The 19,593-nt window shown below is 44.8% G+C and overlaps 1 protein-coding gene across 4 annotated transcripts in view; it reads right to left on the minus strand.

The window, feature by feature from the left end:
* LOC121545124 (protein quaking-A) overlaps positions 1-19,593 on the minus strand; it is an 89,570-nt gene that overhangs the window by 33,310 nt on the left and 36,667 nt on the right. For all 4 annotated transcript variants that reach the window (XM_041855537.2, XM_041855534.2, XM_041855536.2 and 1 more), the window contains exons 3-4: positions 17,509-17,625; positions 6,216-6,359 (exon numbers count right to left, since the gene is read on the minus strand). In XM_041855537.2, coding sequence (XP_041711471.1) covers positions 6,216-6,359; positions 17,509-17,625 — 261 coding nt within the window. The remainder of the gene's footprint in view (positions 1-6,215; positions 6,360-17,508; positions 17,626-19,593) is intronic.

Raw genomic sequence — 19,593 nt, forward strand, 5'->3', positions numbered from 1 at the left:
GAAGTTCAAGATGACGGTCAATCATCCTCAGTCTGGGGCTCCATGCAAGATCTCACCTCGTGGGGCATCAATGATCATGAGGAAGGTGGGGGATCAGCCCAGAACTACACGGCAGGACCTGGTCAATGACCTGAAGAGAGCTGGGACCACAGTCTCAAAGAAAACCATTAGTAACACACTACACCGTCATGGATTAAAATCCTGCAGCGCACGCAAGGTCCCCCTGCGCAAGCCAGCGCATGTCCAGGCCCGTCTGAAGTTTGCCAATGACCATCTGGATGATCCAGAGGAGGAATGGGAGAAGGTCATGTGGTCTGATGAGACAAAAATAGAGCTTTTTGGTCTAAACTCCACTCGCTGTGTTTGGAGGAAGAAGAAGGATGAGTACAACCCCAAGAACACCATTCCAACCATGAAGCATGGAGGTGGAAACATAATTATTTGGGGATGCTTTTCTGCAAAGGGGACAGGACGACTGCACCGTATTGAGGGGAGGATGGATGGGGCCATGTATCGCGACATCTTGGCCAACAACCTCCTTCCCTCAGTAAGAGCATTGAAGATGGGTCGTGGCTGGGTCTTCCAGCATGACAACGACCCAAAACACACAGCCAGGGCAACTAATGAGTGGCTCCGTAAGAAGCATCTCAAGGTCCTGGAGTGGCCTAGCCAGTCTCCAGACCTGAACCCAATAGAAAATCTTTGGAGGGAGCTGAAAGTCCTTATTGCCCAGCGACAGCCCCGAAACCTGAAGGATCTGGAGAAGGTCTGTATGGAGGAGTGGGCCAAAATCCCTGCTGCAGTGTGTGCAAACCTGGTCAAGACCTACAGGAAACGTATGATCTCTGTAATTGCAAACAAAGGTTTTTGTACCAAATATTAAGTTCTGCTTTTCTGATGTATCAAATACTTATGTCATGCAATAAAATGCAAATTAATTACTTAGAAATCATACAATGTGATTTTCTGGATTTTTGTTTTAGATTCCGTCTCTCACAGTTGAAGTGTACCTATGATAAAAATTATAGACCTCTACATGCTTTGTAAGTAGGAAAACCTGCAAAATCGGCAGTGTATCAAATACTTGTTCTCCCCACTGTGTGTGTGTGTGTATATATATAAAAAACTGCAGGAAACCAATTTGTCAGGTTAACAGTTTTGAAAAGCTAATTACTGGAAAGAATCCGAGAAGCTACCTATTCTCTCCCTCCATCTCTCTCTGGAATATTCAGACCAACATCGTCTCCTGGATTCAATTAGCAAGAAGTCGTTTAGATGCATCTCCCACAGCCATCGTTACTACCGGCGATTAACCAAGCGTGTTGTCAGCAGCACCAAAGTAATCATTGACACCGGGTTTGGCCTTTCCCACAGCTTAGACTCCCGCAATATTCAAAAGCCCAGGGACCATCTTCAGGAGGGCGATGGCCATGCTGACAGACTGGTGGGCCAATTCCGAACACACAAAAAAACAGGAAAATAACACTACGCCGCCCCAGCCTGTGACGTGTTAAACGTCTACATGAAGGCCCCGCTGAAAGAAGTAACAGCATAAACCGTGTGGGGTAACTAAAATGGGTAACTCTAAAATAACCCATTGTAGTCTGTAAAATCACCACTCTAGGAATAGACAAGCTCAGCTTCAGCCCAAAAATGTGTAAGTCTATGCATGCGAATCCTTGCTGTCCCTGAGCGGTAAGAAAATAACTTCTGCTAATATCCATACTGTGGAGCTGATTTTCCATGGGATGTTACATGCGTGGGTCTTTCAGTGGGAGGCAGATGACCAGAGTGATGAAGGACCGGGAGAGACATTCATTGATCGTCACGGTCAGGTATCTGAGCTGACGATTTGAGAGCGAAGCCTTTCGTCTTCACAGCGAGGGCACAGCGAGGGTCGTAATATCGTTAGGGGGGTGCGCGCCATCCATCAATTAAGTATAGAAATATAACGGTCAAGTAAAGCAAACTGATAAAATGAGGCCATTATATGGAAGTTCGCAGCAGCTTAGTGTGAATGTGAATGCATGCATTCTTCTGTGCTTATGTTCTGCCCCCTCTTCAATTCAAACCACAGGTTTCAATTCAAACCACAGGTTTTCAGTGGGGTCCAGACACCAAGATGAGCATTGCAAAATGCTGATTTTGCGGTCAATTAACCATTTCTCAATCTCACTCTGAACCCTCAGCAGATACAATACAACCTCAATACAGCCTCAGACATATTGGCATCTCACTAGAAATCTTTATCAGCCTGAGCAGGAGTTGGCAGCCAGCGGGCGACAATGTTTAAAGACCGTTCCGCGAGAAACACTTGTATCGGCCAATCAATTCTGCACAATGCATTTGTATCAAACCAAAATGTGTGTAAGTGCAACCCAATTAGACTGCATTGAATTGAGGGCCCTGCGTTTAACCTGCTGAGGACAGATCTAAAAGGCGCTGCAAGGTCAATCCGACGTCTGCATTGGCCGTGCAGCATTTACGGTGATACGGCCTCTGCAGAAGTCAGGGCATTCATACTTATTGCGCTTTGCGGCGCAGCGCAGAGCTGTTGTAAAGGAAGTTGTCAAGGGAGGGAGTTTGTGTTTATACTGGACCTCCCGACCTCACCTGCCATCAACCAATCATGTCAATGATACATTTGAGAGGCGCACAGCGATGCAGAACGGAGCTTGATAAGGCCTCTGCATGCCTCCGGAGGCTCTGCAATTGCATCACACCGTCCATACAAAGCCTCTGACCACATTTTTTACGGATCAAGCATAAATTGGCTTTAAGTGTTCTCTTCAGCGAATGGAGAATCGGTTTGTCTGATATCTATTTTGGGTGACACTGATGTTTTGATCACCCCCTGCCCGCTGTTAGGTAACCACAGTAACCTACTAACCTTCATCCCGAGTGTCAATTAATCCATTCCTCAGTCACTGGGGCAGGAGGATCACATGGGCTACCTGGTTAGAAATCACTTCAACTAGGGTGCCACAGGGGACTAGTGCTGATGCTCTGCAGGGTTAGCCAGTGCAGCAGGACTATGCTAGAGGCAGTGTTTACTGGGTTTAGGGCCTTATTACCCAGTAGTCATGACATGAGAGCAAGGCTCAGTGGCACACACCAGCAGCAAGATGTGATGCGGGTGGCTGTCGGGCTGGAGGGGAGAGGGGTGAGAGGAGGAGGGGGGGGCTGGATCAGTGTTATAAATCCACACTTGAAAGAGCAGCTCAATCAAGCGCCACCTCCCATCGTTTCTAGTCTCTCATCTCTCCCTCTCCTCAGAGTTTGCGTAAAGTTGAAAAGTTTGCAGGACTGGGGAGCTGCCGCAAGGCAGAATCGCTGAACTTTTGACACTTCCCATCAAAACCCTCTCCTTGCCATTAGTCAAGCTATCTGGCTCGTGGGGTGGGGGTGGTCTAGAGACAAGGGGTGGGACATAAGAGAGGCACACCCGTAACACCGTTTCAATATCAGCCAACACATAAATCAACTAGAAGTGGGGTTTGGCTACCATTTAAATGTAAAACTGCCATAAAAAAAAACCTAGCTTACATTTCAGCACAATGGTGCCACTTTGTCACAAGACAAGGCTAAAATAGCTATTGGCTCAAGGCCAAACAAATAACTGTCATCTGAGTCTCATCCTTCTGTCAGGACAAGGACCCCAGGCTAATAGGGAGCCCAAAAAGCTTTTCCTTGAAAGAGGAAGTCGAAAAAAATATTGACCCCATTTATTTCACAAGCGATTTAATAAAGACGATTTCACACTGCCAAATGTGGAGAAGATGCCCTTCATTAGAAAGTGCGTCGCCGGATAGAGATTGCCGCAGCCATAGCTTTAATCCAATTACATTTAGCATGATAAAGGACATTACTGCCAGACAAGGCTGCCCACCCACCCACGTTGACAATGACAACACTGGAGAGAGGAGAAAGAGAGCCCCTGGGGGACTTCATGGGGAGATAAACCCCAACGAGCCACCATTCTGGGAAGCCACAAAGGACTAGAAAACCTACTGCTACTAGAACTTCGCTTACGCAAGAGAGCATAACGTAGGATAGATTTCTGGAAGATAATATTTCTGGTGACATTCAGCTAGACTATAAGCGTGGCTCTTTGCGGCCGATGACCTCAGAGGGGAAGTGAGGGGTGAGCAGCGTATACAGGTGTTTAGTAATCTGCCTCCAACTCTGGCTGATAGTGACTTATGCTGCATCCCCCATATCACAGTCAGTGCCGTCACTCGCCGTCATATCCTCTGGTGGCGTACGCCGGTGAGAGAGGTTTAAATGCTCCCTCGCTCAGAAACAACAGTGACAGAGAAAGAGGAATAATGGAGGATAGAGGATTAATCTCAAAACAAGGGAGAAAGTATATGAGTGAGGCTTTATTCTCTCTGTTGCCATTTTGGACTGAAGCGAATCAAGTGATGCCAGGGCTCTGGTAGAGTGTAATCAAACTGTGCCAGGGGGCCCCTGCGTGGTGGCGTGATGGGCCCTGTCCATCCTCTGAAATAAACTTGATTACGATAGAGGGCGGCCTGGCCTGCTCAGCCTTGGCCCAGTTTCAGCGCCCCCTCCAACTCGCTTCCTGACGGGGGATCGGGAGGTGCAGCTGTCCGGCAGGTCTGTTCACCGCAGGCAACCAGTCCCCGCCCCAATGGCCATCTCCGGCCACATGGGAGGAAGTGAACACGGAGAAATCTGGTGCTCACACTCACAGGGCGCGTACTGCTGTCTGTTTGACCACTGGGTTGAGGTTAAAAGTTGTTCTAGTCATATCCAGGCAAACAGAACAAACTGAAATAGTCTTTATAGCCTAAGTTGTTAATGTTTGAAGCTACCCCATTGTAATACAGACCATATATAAAATTAACAAAAATAAAAACGCAACATGTTTCAAGAGCTGAAATAAAAAGATCCAATTCATTTCTTATGCACAAAAAGGTTATTTCGCTCTAATTTTGTGCACAAATTTGTTTACATCCCTCTTAGTGAGCATTTCTCCTTTGCCAAGATAAACCATCCACCTGACAGGTGTGGCATATCAAGAAGCTTAAACAGCATGATCATTACACAGGTGAACCTTGTGCTGGGGACAATAAAAGGCCACTAAAATGTGCCACAGACATCTCGAGTTGAGGGAGCATGCAATTGCTAAATGCAAGAACCTCCACCAGAGCTGTTGCCAGAGAATTTAATGTTAATTTCTCTACCGTATCGTCTTACATCATTTTGCGGGATCGTCTGAGACCAGCCACACGGGCAGCTGATGAAACTGTGGGTTTGCACAAACAAATGATTTCTTCACAAACTGTCAGAAACCGTTTCAGGGAAGCTCATCTGCGTGCTCTTCCTCCTCACCAGGGTCTTAACCTGAATGCAGTTCGACAATTGCTTTTCAAAATTCTTCAAGCTCTGCCAAATTGGTTGTTGATCATTGCTAGACAACCATTTTCAGGTCTTGCCATAGATTTTCAAATAGATGTGAGTCAAAACTAATTCTGCCACTCCGGAACATTCAAAGTCTTCTTGGTAAGCAACTTCAGTGCAGATTTGGCCTTGTGTTTTTGGTTATTGTCCTGCTGAAAGGTTAATTCAACACGCAGTGTCTGGTGGAAAGCAGACAACCAGGTTTTCCTCTAAGATTTTGCCTGTGCTTAGCTCCATTCCATTTATTTTTTAACTCTGAAAAACTCCCTAGTCCTTAAAGATTACAAGCATACCCATAATATGATGCAGCCACCACCATGCTTGAAATGGAGGGTGGTGGTATTCAGTAATGTGTTGTACTGCATTTTCTCCAAACATAACGCTTTGTGGTCAGGACAAAAAGTGAATTCCTTTGCCACATTTTACGCAGTATTACTTTAGTGCCTTGTTGCAAACAGGATGCATGTATTTTCACTCTGTCAATTAGGTTACTACTGAAGAGTAACTACAATGTTGATCCATCCATCAGTTTGACATTATGGGGTATTGTGTGTAGGCCAGTGACAAAAAAAATCTAAATTGAATCCATTTAAAATGTAGGCCGTGACAACAAAATGTGGAAAAAGTCAAGGAGTGTGAATACTTTCTGAAGGCACTGTATATACACATAAGAAAATATATATGAAATCCTTTCCCTTCGGAGAACGCTAGGCCTATTCAAATCATGTACACACTGACTGTGGGCGGAGGTCAGTCAACTGATTAACCCTCGTGGCAGTACTACTCACCGCGGGCACCAGGAGCTTCTTGACCTCCTCCAAGGCTCTCTTCATCTTGATCTCGGAGCGCGTCTGTGTGTCCTCCACCGTGATCAGGACGTGCAGCTCCTCGTTTAGATGCTCCCAGTTGGGCTTGCCTCTGTTCTGCTCCTCCTGTGAAAAATAGAGAAGCGTGGGAGAGAAGAGACATGAGTTGATGTGACAAGCTCGGTTAGAACGCTACGGTTTTACATGACATAACACATAACACATGCAAAATCAGGTGAGGAAACAGACAGGGGGGACTCTAAAGGCAGCAGCAGTGACAGGGCCAGGCCCTTTAGTCAGAAATGTAGCTTTAACTTTGAAGCGACTACTCCCTTTAGGGTGACAGCTATCCCTGTAGAAATGAATATCTGATGAAAGTATGTATGTACATCAGAGGGTTGCAGGCTTTTCAATCTGACCAACCTTTCCAAAAGGAGACCTACAGTGCGGTCGACAAATTAACATGGTGGGTGTGTGTGTGTGACGGAACAATTGGGCCATGGTAACAATGGGCCTGAGAGAGCCATTTACCCCTCTCCGAAAGGGGGCCGCAAAGCACTTTGCGGTGCTAAATTGAGACGCTGGTGCGCCTCGAAATGGCAGGATGGGATTTATTCAAAAAACAACGATCAAGTCGCGGGGAGGCTTTCAACATGGCTAAATAGAGGGCCATTTCAATGTGCGCACAATGGGGCCCAGTATTAGACTGGCCAGGCTGAGTGGGGAAGTGGAATAAGGCAATTCAAAATGTAAGTCTTCAGACCTGGCACAAAACACCTGCACGCCTAGCTTTTTGTGAAAAGGGAATACGTCGTTGGAGATAATGCGAGACAGTCCATTGACATGCTCTCCCCATTTACCTGGCTTCTTTGGAGACGTTTGCCGACAGCGCTGCACCGCACGGAGAGATCTTAAAAGCTTTGGGTCACACAACCATGGCAGCTTACCGCCGTGTGTGGTTATATGTAGACAGATCTGAGCTCACCATTTCCTCTGTGGCTATGAATTGAGGTTTACAATTCGATTCAAACAAAGACTAGGCCAACCTCAAACCTCAGTAGGAATATGAAACACTATAGCTTCATGTTATGACAAAAGCAGCAGCGGTCTTTAAGCTCTCAGAGAACCATCTCTCTCCGAGCCCTATTAAGACAACACATTTCAGCATCAAAACACAGCCAAATCTCCAAGCCATTTAGGTCATGGTACAGGGAAAGTCTAGCTTCGCTTCCCTCTATTTGACTAAAAAGCTCAAATTAGGCAGTGTGTATGTTGATTAATGCCATGTCGTCAGTTCTTCCCCCCCCACACACACACACACACACACGTTATGTTTTCTCCTGGTGCCCCTCCGATCACTGCTCGTTTGTGAACTAGGCATGGTAATTGTGTCTAATTGCTACCCAGGCATTGTGAGGCGCAGCGGGTGGTCCACCTGACACGTTTACTAATATGCGGCAACGTGCGCGCCAAGCCAGAGTCGAGTGGCATGCCACCGCTCGCCCACCTCCTCTGCCGAGAGAGCCGTTGCTATGACTTTCCCCACACAATCCTTCGTCACGCACAAACAAAAACAGCAGGAAAATTAAGTTCAATATTCCTCTCTAGTCTTCACCTATTCCACAGGGGAAGGAGGGCATACTTTAAAATTATTTCACAACGGGCTGTTTACTTGTGGCCTATTTTGGAGGCAGCGTGGAGTTGAGTCAGTCGAACAGCCACCACCTCCTCAGAACACCCTGTGGAACTGCACCTGTCACAAGCATAAATCGCCCATTTCTGAGCACTGGTAATTTTGAGGTGCACGTGTGAGACTGCGGCAGAGAGGAGCGCGAGAGAGTGGAGATGGTGAGTAAGTGAACACTACACAGAGAGACAGCATGAGAGCTCCAGCACTGTGGGGATTCACAGTCCTACCCCAGGAAGGGCTGAAGCGAGGAAGGCTGGGAGCGGTGCGGAGTGCCACTCGCCCACCGTGGCTTGCTGTGAACAAGGTCACAGTGTCCTAAGAGAAAAAGTGACAGCATGACAAATGGGGGAGGAAGAGTGGTGGGACGGAGGAGGCAGGGCATGCTGGGAAGGCCTTTGAAGAGCGACCAAATTCTGTTTACTGACATCTGAAACTGGCTGAGAGAGAAAACTGCCAAGTAATCAAGTTTGCCAAAATATGAACGTTATAATGGCAACGAAAAAACAATTACTTGCTTGTGTGGCACCCTGAACCTCAAGCTTAGCCCCTCTAAGCTTGAGCGCAATAAATCCTCGACCAAGGTTATACTCTTAACACTGAAAACACCACATGAAAAAAGGCAACAGAAATAGCTGACCATATGTCCCGTTTAATTTGACCTGCCCCTTGTTTGTTGTACTGGAAGAGGAAAGTTCCATAGCCCTCGACAGAGGTAGCTCGTGTGGTCAGCTGGTGCTAGATTTAATCTGGGCGAGTCTAAAAATACTATTTCTCTCAACACGGTGCCGGAATGCACATTTCACAGCTAAGCGACCGTCGCAACCAGCTGTCCCTCTCCCTCTATCGCCCGGTCCACAAGGGCTCTTCGATGACACCTCTTAGCCACAGGGTGATGCACTTCAGTCGCAAATGCCACCGGGCCAAAAGGGACTTGAGGCAACAGAGGGCAAGACAGGACAAGGCAGGCTAGCTATGCCTGGAACAAAGGAGCTGGGTCGTTCCATGAAATGGGATATTACATTTTAAGTAGAAATTGTGCACCAATATTGAATTTTAAAAGCCTGTTACATAAAATGAAGTATCCTTTAATATAGACCACATGGAGAATTCTATACATTGATTTTTTATAAAGGCTTAGTAAAGTGCCGAAATTCAGCATGAATCACTTCTAGGAAGATTGTAACCCACTAAATCCCCATATTTCTGTACTTCTTCTGATACTAGAGCATGAAAAACTGATCGGTACTAGAATTTGTATTACTGTCGGTACTTCTGTTAAATGTGTCTCACGGATCAATTCTATCAGCCCAGCCGATGTCCCCCTGCTTCACTTAGCCTGTACTGGGAGTCTGAGTCTGGGCTTCATCACGTTAGCTCCCCATTCATGCTGCACAGAAGTTAAAACACTTTCATAATGCGACATGGCATGTAGAAAGGTTGAAACTGTTAGCAAAACAAATGTCCATACAGGCTAGAACACTTTACAATGCAAGATGACACCGGTTGCTTCCAGATTTGTATGCCACCTTTCCTTGCTCGCTTACAGCTGAAGCGTGCATCAATTCACTACCCTAGAACTTTGTTAAAAACACAACACAAAATATGCCGATTGCCACCAAAACTATTAATTTAAAATCAGTCTCTCATGTCCCAAATATTATCTATTGGCTCAGCGAACTTGCCTCGTGAATGACATCATTACTGGTTAAAGAGAGTGCGCGCACTTTTACAGTACAAACACACCTGTACAATAAAATAAGTCCCAAATGGAAGGGAAAGAGATTGTCATCTGTAGCCCCATGAAATCTGCCAAAACAAGCTCAGTAACTCAATGCATGCACACTCCTATTAAATATGCATTCACCTGTATAGTGAATAGGCCTAGGCTAAGTCATGATTTGCCCAGTTTATCAATAGAGATTCACCATTCAAATACATGACAACCATTATGTTATGTAGATAAATTGTTTTTACCAAAGTCAAATTGATTGTATAGTCAATGCATTAGTGCATAGATGGCAGTCTCTGAAAAATGTTGAACACGACACCCAACGATTGAACAGAGCAGTAGCTGAGTTTCTGTCTGGATCAAGTGCCACTGTGTTTTATACACTGTCCGCACTATGAGGTTGGAATAATACTGTGAAACTGTGAAAATGATAATGCCCTTTTAGTGTAAGCTGTTTGAAAAGGCTGCCTGAGATGTCAGCCTGTTTTGGTGTGATGGAGTTTGCCTGCCTGGTGACAAATTAGTTAATAGACCAATAAGAAAGAGTTCCAAACCTCTCTGCCAATAACAGCTAGTTTTCCCCTCCTCTCAGACCACTCCCAAACAGTACTAGCAAAATTCTTGCTTGAGAAATTGCTCTTTGCTAAGAAGCCACTTGTTTCTTTTTGACCATTTTAGTTGAAAACAAATCACAGTAAGGTACTTAATTGTTACCCAGAAATGATTTGATTAAGATCAAAACAGCTGCATTGGACCTTAAATAAAAACAAGAAAGTATAACTGTGAAGCTTGCACACACTTCAATTCCCCTGTGACAAGGGGATTTAAGAAATCATCCACCCTGTTACAGTTTTCCCTGTTACTTTATTTGGCACCTTAGTCTTCTTAAATTTTTGATTCTCTTGCAAATGGGAAAATTTGTTTATTAATTAGAACATGTGGTCTTTATGACAGCATGTTAAAAGTAGGTGAAATCAAGCTATTTTTTGATCAAGTTAGACTTCTCAAAAGGCACCGAATTGGTGGAACAACCCAGCTAAACTTAAAAGTTTAAGGAGCTCTCTTAAATACCTGTCAAAACGGGAACTAAGTTGAAGCGCTTATAAATTATATGACAACAGTCCCAACTGCTTTTGCCATGTCCAAGCGTTTCTGAATTCCACCTCCATCTATTCCAAGAAGACATTTCCCAAAGCACTAGAAGGAACTAGACTTATGCTTTTCTCGTTAGTCTAAAAGCTTTCATACAAGCTTCATAAAGCATGAGCAAGTCACCTCAATCTGAACAACAATCCAAGTGTGCTTGCAGTGCCAAATGTCCAATCAAATTTCAACCTATCAATATTTATTGGTATTTGATTAGGATCCCCATTGGCTGTTACAAAAGCAGCAGCTACTATTCCTGGGGTCCACACAAAACATGAAATGACATAATACAGAACATTAATAGACAAGAACAGCTCAAGGACAGATCTACAGTGGGGGGAAAAAAGTATTTAGTCAGCCACCAATTGTGCAAGTTCTCCCACTTAAAAAGATGAGAGAGGCCTGTAATTTTCATCATAGGTACACGTCAACTATGACAGACAAATTGAGAAATGTTTTTCTCCAGAAAATCACATTGTAGGATTTTTAATGAATTTATTTGCAAATTATGGTGGAAAATAAGTATTTGGTCACCTACAAACAAGCAAGATTTCTGGCTCTCACAGACCTGTAACTTCTTCTTTAAGAGGCTCCTCTGTCCTCCACTCGTTGCCTGTATTAATGGCACCTGTTTGAACTTGTTATCAGTATAAAAAGACACCTGTCCACAACCTCAAACAGTCACACTCCAAACTCCACTATGGCCAAGACCAAAGAGCGGTCAAAGGACACCAGAAACAAAATTGTAGACCTGCACCAGGCTGGGAAGACTGAATCTGCAATAGGTAAGCAGCTTGGTTTGAAGAAATCAACTGTGGGAGCAATTATTAGGAAATGGAAGACATACAAGACCACTGATAATCTCCCTCGATCTGGGGCTCCACGCAAGATCTCACCCCGTGGGGTCAAAATGATCACAAGAACGGTGAGCAAAAATCCCAGAACCACACGGGGGGACCTAGTGAATGACCTGCAGAGAGCTGGGACCAAAGTAACAAAGCCTACCATCAGTAACACACTACGCCGCCAGGGACTCAAATCCTGCAGTGCCAGACGTGTCCCCCCTGCTTAAGCCAGTACATGTCCAGGCCCGTCTAAAGTTTGCTAGAGTGCATTTGGATGATCCAGAAGAGGATTGGGAGAATGTCATATGGTCAGATGAAACCAAAATATAACTTTTTGGTAAAAACTCAACTCCGTCGTGTTTGGAGGACAAAGAATGCCGAGTTGCATCCAAAGAACACCATACCTACTGTGAAGCATGGGGGTGGAAACATCATGCTTTGGGGCTGTTTTCTGCAAAGGGACCAGGACGACTGATCCGTGTAAAGGAAAGAATGAATGGGGCCATGTATCGTGAGATTTTGAGTGAAAACCTCCTTCCATCAGCAAGGGCATTGAAGATTAAACGTGGCTGGGTCTTTCAGCATGACAATGATCCCAAACACATCGCCCGGGCAACGAAGGAGTGGCTTCGTAAGAAGCATTTCAAGGTCCTGGAGTGGCCTAGCCAGTCTCCAGATCTCAACCCCATAGAAAATCTTTGGAGGGAGTTGAAAGTCCGTGTTGCCCAGCGACAGCCCCAAAACATCACTGCTCTAGAGGAGATCTGCATGGAGGAATGGGCCAAAATACCAGCAACAGTGTGTGAAAACCTTGTGAAGACTTACAGAAAACGTTTGACCTGTGTCATTGCCAACAAAGGGTATATAACAAAGTATTGAGAAACTTTTATTGACCAAATACTTATTTTTCACCATAATTTGCAAATAAATTCATTAAAAAATCCTACAATGTGATTTTCTGGAATTTTTTTCCTCATTTTGTCTGTCATAGTTGACGTGTACCTATGATGAAAATTACAGGCCTCTCATCTTTTTAAGTGGGAGAACTTGCACAATTGGTGGCTGACTAAATACTTTTTTCCCCCCACTGTACATATATATATTTTTTAAAGGCACACGTAGCCTACATATCAATACATACACAAACTATCTAGGTCAAATAGGGGAGAGGCGTTGTGCCGTGAGGTGTTGCTTTATTGGTTTTTTGAAACCAGGTTTGCTGTTTATTTGAGCAATATGAGATGGAATTGAGTTCCATGCAATAATGGTTCTATATAATACTGTACGCTTTCTTGAATTTGTTCTGGATTTGGGGACTGTGAAAAGACCCCTGGTGGCATGTCTGGTGGGGTAAGTGTGTGTCAGAGCGGTGTGTAAGTTGACTACGCAAACAATTTGGAATTTAACACATTAATGTTTCTTATAAAAAGAAGAACTGATGCAGTCAGTCTCTCCTCAACTCTTAGCCAAGAGAGACTGGCATGCATTTTTATCAGCCCTCTGATTACAATGAAGAGCAAGACGTGCCGCTCTGTTTTGGGCCAGCTGATGCTTAACTAGGTCTTTCCTTGCAGCACTGGACCACACGACTGGACAATAATCAAGATTAGACAAAACTAGAGCCTGCAGAACTTGCTTTTTGGAGTGTGGTGTCCAAAAAGCAGAGCATCTCTTTATTACGGACAGACCTCACCCCATCTTTACAACCATTGAATCTATACGTTTTGACCATGACAGTTTAAAATCTAAGGTAACACCAAGTAATTTAGTCTCAACTTGTTCAACAGCCACACCATTCATTACCAGATTCAGCTGAGGTCTAGAACTTAGGGAATGATTTGTACCAAATACAATGCTCTTCGTTTTAGAGATGTTCAGGAACAGTTTTAGTGGCCACCAAATCCAAAACCGACTGGAACTCTTTGTTAAGGGTTTCAGTGACTTCATTAGCCATGGTTGCTGATGCGTATATGGTTGAATCTTCAGCATACATGGACACACATGCTTTGTTTAATGCCAGTGACAGGTCATTGGTAACAATTGACAATCAAGACGTTGAAACTCTGCCGATGAAATTCTGGGCCTTCCACTGACGTTTTTCCCAACTTGGCACTCAATTGCGCATTCTGCTGAGAACTGCAACACCTCCTACAGAAAGGCCATTGCAGTGAGCCGCATCTGAAGACATGGTTAGAGGCAACTACAAACTAAGCCTTAAACTATTTTTTTTTTTAAACTAGACAGAAAGTTGGTGTTTTCATAACCACCTTCAAAAAAGGCACAGTTCTTCAGGAGTTGGGTTGTGATCATAGTAGCGTGAACACATGGTCTCCAGTGGTTGGATGTCTCCAGCGTCTCAGATCTTTTTTCCCTGTATTTGCAGAGGAGGTCCCACGTGATTTAGGCCTTGTTTGATCAGAGGACTGAGTGTCGCCTGAGGGACAGGTTATTATCCTCTGTTCGTCTCCCCTGTCTGCTCCTATCCATCTGCACTGCCACATAAAGGCTCAAAGAGCCATGGTGAGGTGGGGGCGAACAGAGTGGTGACTTAAGACTGCTGACTGTTCACACTACGAGAGGTGCCTCGTTATAGTGAATGGGCGATAAACTTAGCATTTCCTTTTTAAAAGGTTTGGGCTATCAAGTGCACAATTACCCAGTCTGTACGATTTCTAACAGTGGCCCGTGGGGGTGGGGGGGCGGGGGCAGCGGAAGTCAATATGCACGGAGCTCAGAATTTTGGCTAGTTGGCGCACACTTCTAATTGACTATTTATGTGGTCTTATACTTAGTAGTTGTCGTTTGAACACCTTTAAATAGATGTTGACCTACGTGCATGGGCATCCACCAGAACTGGAGTTCCTTGAAAATCCTCAGAGACAACCTGCCACCTCAAACAGCCCAGCCCCAGTGGCTTCCCTGGGGCTCCAGTCCCCTGAAACCACATCTCCAGCTCAATTTCTCTCATGCCAACTCCCCCCTGCCTGACTAGCTCTCCATACTGGGGAGTCTATTTCTCCAGTCACATGCCCCCCCGCTTTCCATTGCTCCAGCCACCGGTGGGCTGGGCCTGCCCCCGGAGGGAGCTGCAAACTGAATTATTGAGAGCCAAAAAACGGCGGAGGTAATGGCTCCTGAATAAACAAGACTGCATTATCCACAGCTGCCTCTGTTTCCAGGGAAGTTTGGGAGAACACGGGGCGGTTCAGGGAGGGAAAACTACAGCAGACAGACTGAGGAAGAGGTCCTTGGTTATGAGGGAGGAAGAGGTCCTTGGTTATCAGTACCGTGTGGTACTATTAGTGGCAGTGCTGGGGGAAACAGAGGTGGAGAGGGTTTAAATTTATGAATGTAACTTATTTTACCAGGTAATTTTGATTGAAAACGCATTCATATAGTTCCGCCAAGGGTTGCCTCCTCTGCCTCCCATACCTACCCCATTCTCACCCCTGGGTGAGCCCCTGTCAATTTTTGCCTCTGAAATTGTCCATCTCTGGGACACAAATAAAATCTAACTTACATGAGGCACAATCTATATTTGGAATATTTTGTTACCCCTTCATTTTTATATTACACTCTTAAAAGCACCACCCTCGTCTTTTCCAGACTATTTATTAGAGGCAGTTAAAACTGCTGGCCGTTTATAGGCCTGTAATTGCAGCGCGCATCGGACAGGTCTCAGGGCCATAGAAAGACAAATTAAAGGAGATAAGCTACCATGGGTCATCAAGCCTTAAGATTATAAAAGTAATCATATATGAGCTGTGAAGAGCAGTCATCTTCTAAATGAGGTGTGTTGGCATTTGTGTGTGTAAAACCTCTCACTTAATCAAATTCTGAAAAAATATCAGAATTAGCAACAAAAAACTAACCAGTGCTTTGATAATGAAGACTCCAAAAGGAGATTAAAATAAATAAAAAGGAAAACAAGCCAAGAATGAGGGTGTGTTAAAGAAAGACAAAAATGATCCACCCCTAGAGCTGTAAACTGGAGCTTCTAGGATTGAGGCTCCGGTGGGAATCCTTGTGCATTCTCTCATTGTTGCTTTCTGCTGCTGTCTCTTCTAGGGAAGCAGCAGAGCCTCCAGGCAGGCGGGGGTCCTTCGTGGAGGGGATAAAGTACACTTCTCCCGCCTTACTTATGCAAATGCACTGTAATGGAACACTGCTGCCTAACAAATTAACTACACTGAGGAGGAAGAGAGGGGGGACCGAACTAGCCAAATAAACATGTCTCACTTCAAAATAACAATGTGCTGTCGCATTGTCAATGTTTTGAAAGGTGTCGTAGAAAATGGTTGGCATTTGCTTTCAAAATATAACAGAATTCTCTCAGACTATATCTATAAGAAGCCACTTATGAAAAGTGAAGAAATCTGCTGTGGTTAGATCAAAACTAAGTAATAACAGTGATTGATCAGTATAACGTTGTGTTTGACTCTTCCTCTAGTTGGGTTGCCGCCATATAACCAGGGATCAACTAGATTCAGCCGCGGCCCAATTTTTCTTCAGCGGATGATCAGGGGTCCGAAATAATTACAGATAATTTGTAGAATGCAAATTGACCGCAAGAAGCCCAAACATACAGTATCTCACAAAAGTGAGTTTACCCCTCACATTATTGTAAATATTTGAGTATATGTTTTCATGTGACAACACTGAAGAAATGACACTTTGCTACAATGTAAAGTAGTGAGTGTACAACTTGTATAACAGTGTACATTTGCTGTCCCCTCAAAATAACTCACACAGCCATTAATGTCTAAACCGCTGGCAACAAAAGTGAGTACACCCCTAAGTGAAAATGTCAAAATTGGGCCCAAAGTGTCAATATTTTGTCTGGCCACCATCATTTTCCAGCACTGCCTTAACCCTCTTGGGCATGGAGTTCACCAGAGCTTCACAGGTTGCCACTGGAGTCCTCTTCCACTACATGACGACATCACGGAGCTGGTGGATGTTAGAGACCTTGCACTCCTCCACCTTCCGTTTGAGGATGCCCCACAGATGCTCAATAGGGTTTAGGTCTGGAGACATGCTTGGCCAGTCCATCACCTTTACCCTCAGCTTCTTAAGCAAGGCAGTGGTCATCTTGGAGGTGTGTTTGGGGCCGTTATCATGTTGGAATACTGCCCCACATTGTAGCAAAGTGTCATTTCTTCAGTGTTGTCACATGAAAAGATATACTCAAATATTTACAAAAATGTGAGGGGTGTACTCACTTTTGTGAGATACTGTATATAATATTTGACTAAACAATAATTTTCAACCTTGCTGACATTTGTATACGATCACATCTCTACTATGCGTGGGAATACTTTGGAACAGATTTTCAAAATTAAAATAACTTGGAGGTAATTTGCTGGTATTTTTACAGTCTTTACAGTCCAACAACAAAATAAAAATATGATTTTGTTTTGCTCCGTAAACTTGTGTGTGGGTGGGTGGGGGGGGGTGCAAATAAAAACAATTGGGTAACCCTGGTTTATGAGAACAGGACACGTGACCTTGGTGCCCTTTCAGAAATCCACAGAAGCCCAGAATAGAACCAGCACTTGGGCCGGGCCTACCCGTCACTTTAGAGGTAACTTTCCACTGAGCAGCCTTTCCATAACCTAGAGTCAAGTATCTTTCACGCTTTATGTAGGCTATGTTTGTATGTTGTACTGTTAGCTTGGTGGGCTATAGCTCAAAATTACAGGAGGTTATGGCTAACCACTTCTCCACGCATTGACTAACAAATCAAAATGGCTGTTTTACTACAGGGCAGTTGGAAGTGAATCTTAAATCCAAGCCCATTTTTGCACAAAGTTGAGTGGAAAAAAAAAGGGGTGGGGGGGGGAGCAAATAAACCAATGAGCTCACCTTCTTTCTGTCTCTCATGGAGCTCTTTCCTCGCACCATGATTTTGCATCCAGTTTCTGCTTCCAGCTGCTTGGCGGTGAGTCCGCGAGGCCCCAGGATTCTGCCCACAAAGTTATACTGCAGAGAGATGGAAGAAATATATTATTATACAGGTAGAAAGAGTATTTCACATTTAGACTGCAGTGTAGATAATCAGGCCACAATGAAATAAGTCTACAACTACTTGCATACTATGAATCATTTGTCATGTGATAGCCTACTTATCTGAATCATGTGATACCTATCGGACTCATAGAATAATTGTTCAAACCCTCAAATGACTCTTAATGTGGTTGCTTCCTAAGCTTCAGTCCTCTTTTGCTCTGATCTCTTTCCATAGTGCTCAACATGTGATATCGGTTCATTGCTACCACGACAGCAGATTCCAGACAACAGGTAACCAAGTGTGACCTTTAGGGGCCTCTTTTTCCTGGCCTAATATAAAAACTGAATGAATTCAAGAGCACAGGTACGAGTCTCATGTTCCCGACGGTGCGCCCTGCTGCCTTGCCAATATTACGGCATCACACTGGGACTGGGCTCGCCCAAAAAACAGGCTGAAGAAAAGGAATTCTTTCTTGAGGGGAAAATAGAAATGAAACTACTTTCAGGGAATTATGGTGGGGGGAGTGGGCTCTGCTTGACAATTTTCTTATCGAGGCCCTTTCACTCGTGAGTGGCTTTGCGGCTTTGTACCAAAGGGAACGTATTTACAGACGTAATCCTCTCCACTTGAAACTGGCTTCCACTAGGATAAAAGGAACAATGTGTCAAAATAATCCACAACAATATTTTGCCAAAATAAAAAACAGAAGAATGGGGAGAGAAGTGAGGACAGTTGAAAAGGTAAACAAACCGGGCATGTTTACCACATGCACAGTGCCAAGCCGAGAACGTGACGGGTAAGAGATCCATAACTATTCAGAGGGGCATTTATGCGCTCATACAAAATTCCTAGACCTGCTCAATGTTCTTCATTCATATGGCGCAACCTTTGTCAGTTTTATGGTTGGCACACTAAATTGTATTAGGTATGTAAATACATACTCCTGAGTGGCGCAGTGGTCTAAGGCAGTGCTAACTGTGCCACTAGAGATCCTGGTTCGAATCCAGGCTCTGTCGCAGCCGGCCGCGACTGGGAGACTCATGGGCGGCGCACAATTGGCCCAGCGTCGTCCAGGGTAGGGGAGGGAATGGCCGGCAGGGATGTAGCCCAGTTGATAGAGCATGGCGTTTGCAACGCCAGGGTTGTGGGTTCGATTCCCACGGGGGGCCAGTATAATTTTTTAAAATGTATTCACTAACTGTAAGTCGCTCTGGATAAGAGCGTCTGCTAAATGACGTAAATGTAAAGAAATCCATGCTTACTAATTACTCAACAAAAATGTAATGATGTCCTCAAGGCCAGCATTTTGCACATATCTGATAGAATGACTTCAACAAAAACAACGTCTCTAGGAACAGCCTACTAACAAAGGCCTAACCTTTCCTTACAGCCTGGGCATTTCCTAGCTCTGCATAGACAGGCCCTTCGCTTCCCTGTGGATGACGTTACTGTTACTATGGAGCAGGCTAGGCCAACGTCTGTTTGGCGAACTCTAGTCACTAGACTGCCTTAGGCAGCGGAGGAGCGAACTGTCGGTCTGCATCACGCGGGAACCAGAAGACGACACAAGAGTACTGGCTCCCAGGCACAGTCCCTACCCACGGTCGGCCACCAACGGCCTTCCGCCATCAGCCAGCAGTCTAGCACCACAAGCACACGCTCATAGACGCTCTGAGGCGACAGGAGCAAGGTCCCTAGGTGAAGCATAACTCTTTAAAGCTAGCTAGTGCGCCCAAGCTTACTCAGTGTCATAAAATAAGAAAATAGCTAGAGCTAATGTATTTGACAGTGCAGACTGCATGATAATTCACACAGTCTGTCAGCATGGCTATGGATATTTAAGGTCAGACAAGCTCCGTGTTAATCCAACCCCAGCCAGTGACACAAAGAAAGCTTGCGTGCTATACTATAAAATGACTGCCCAATTACTCTGCTATATG

Source organism: Coregonus clupeaformis, chromosome 29 (genome assembly GCF_020615455.1).
Source record: "Coregonus clupeaformis isolate EN_2021a chromosome 29, ASM2061545v1, whole genome shotgun sequence".
Classification (NCBI taxonomy): domain Eukaryota; kingdom Metazoa; phylum Chordata; class Actinopteri; order Salmoniformes; family Salmonidae; genus Coregonus; species Coregonus clupeaformis.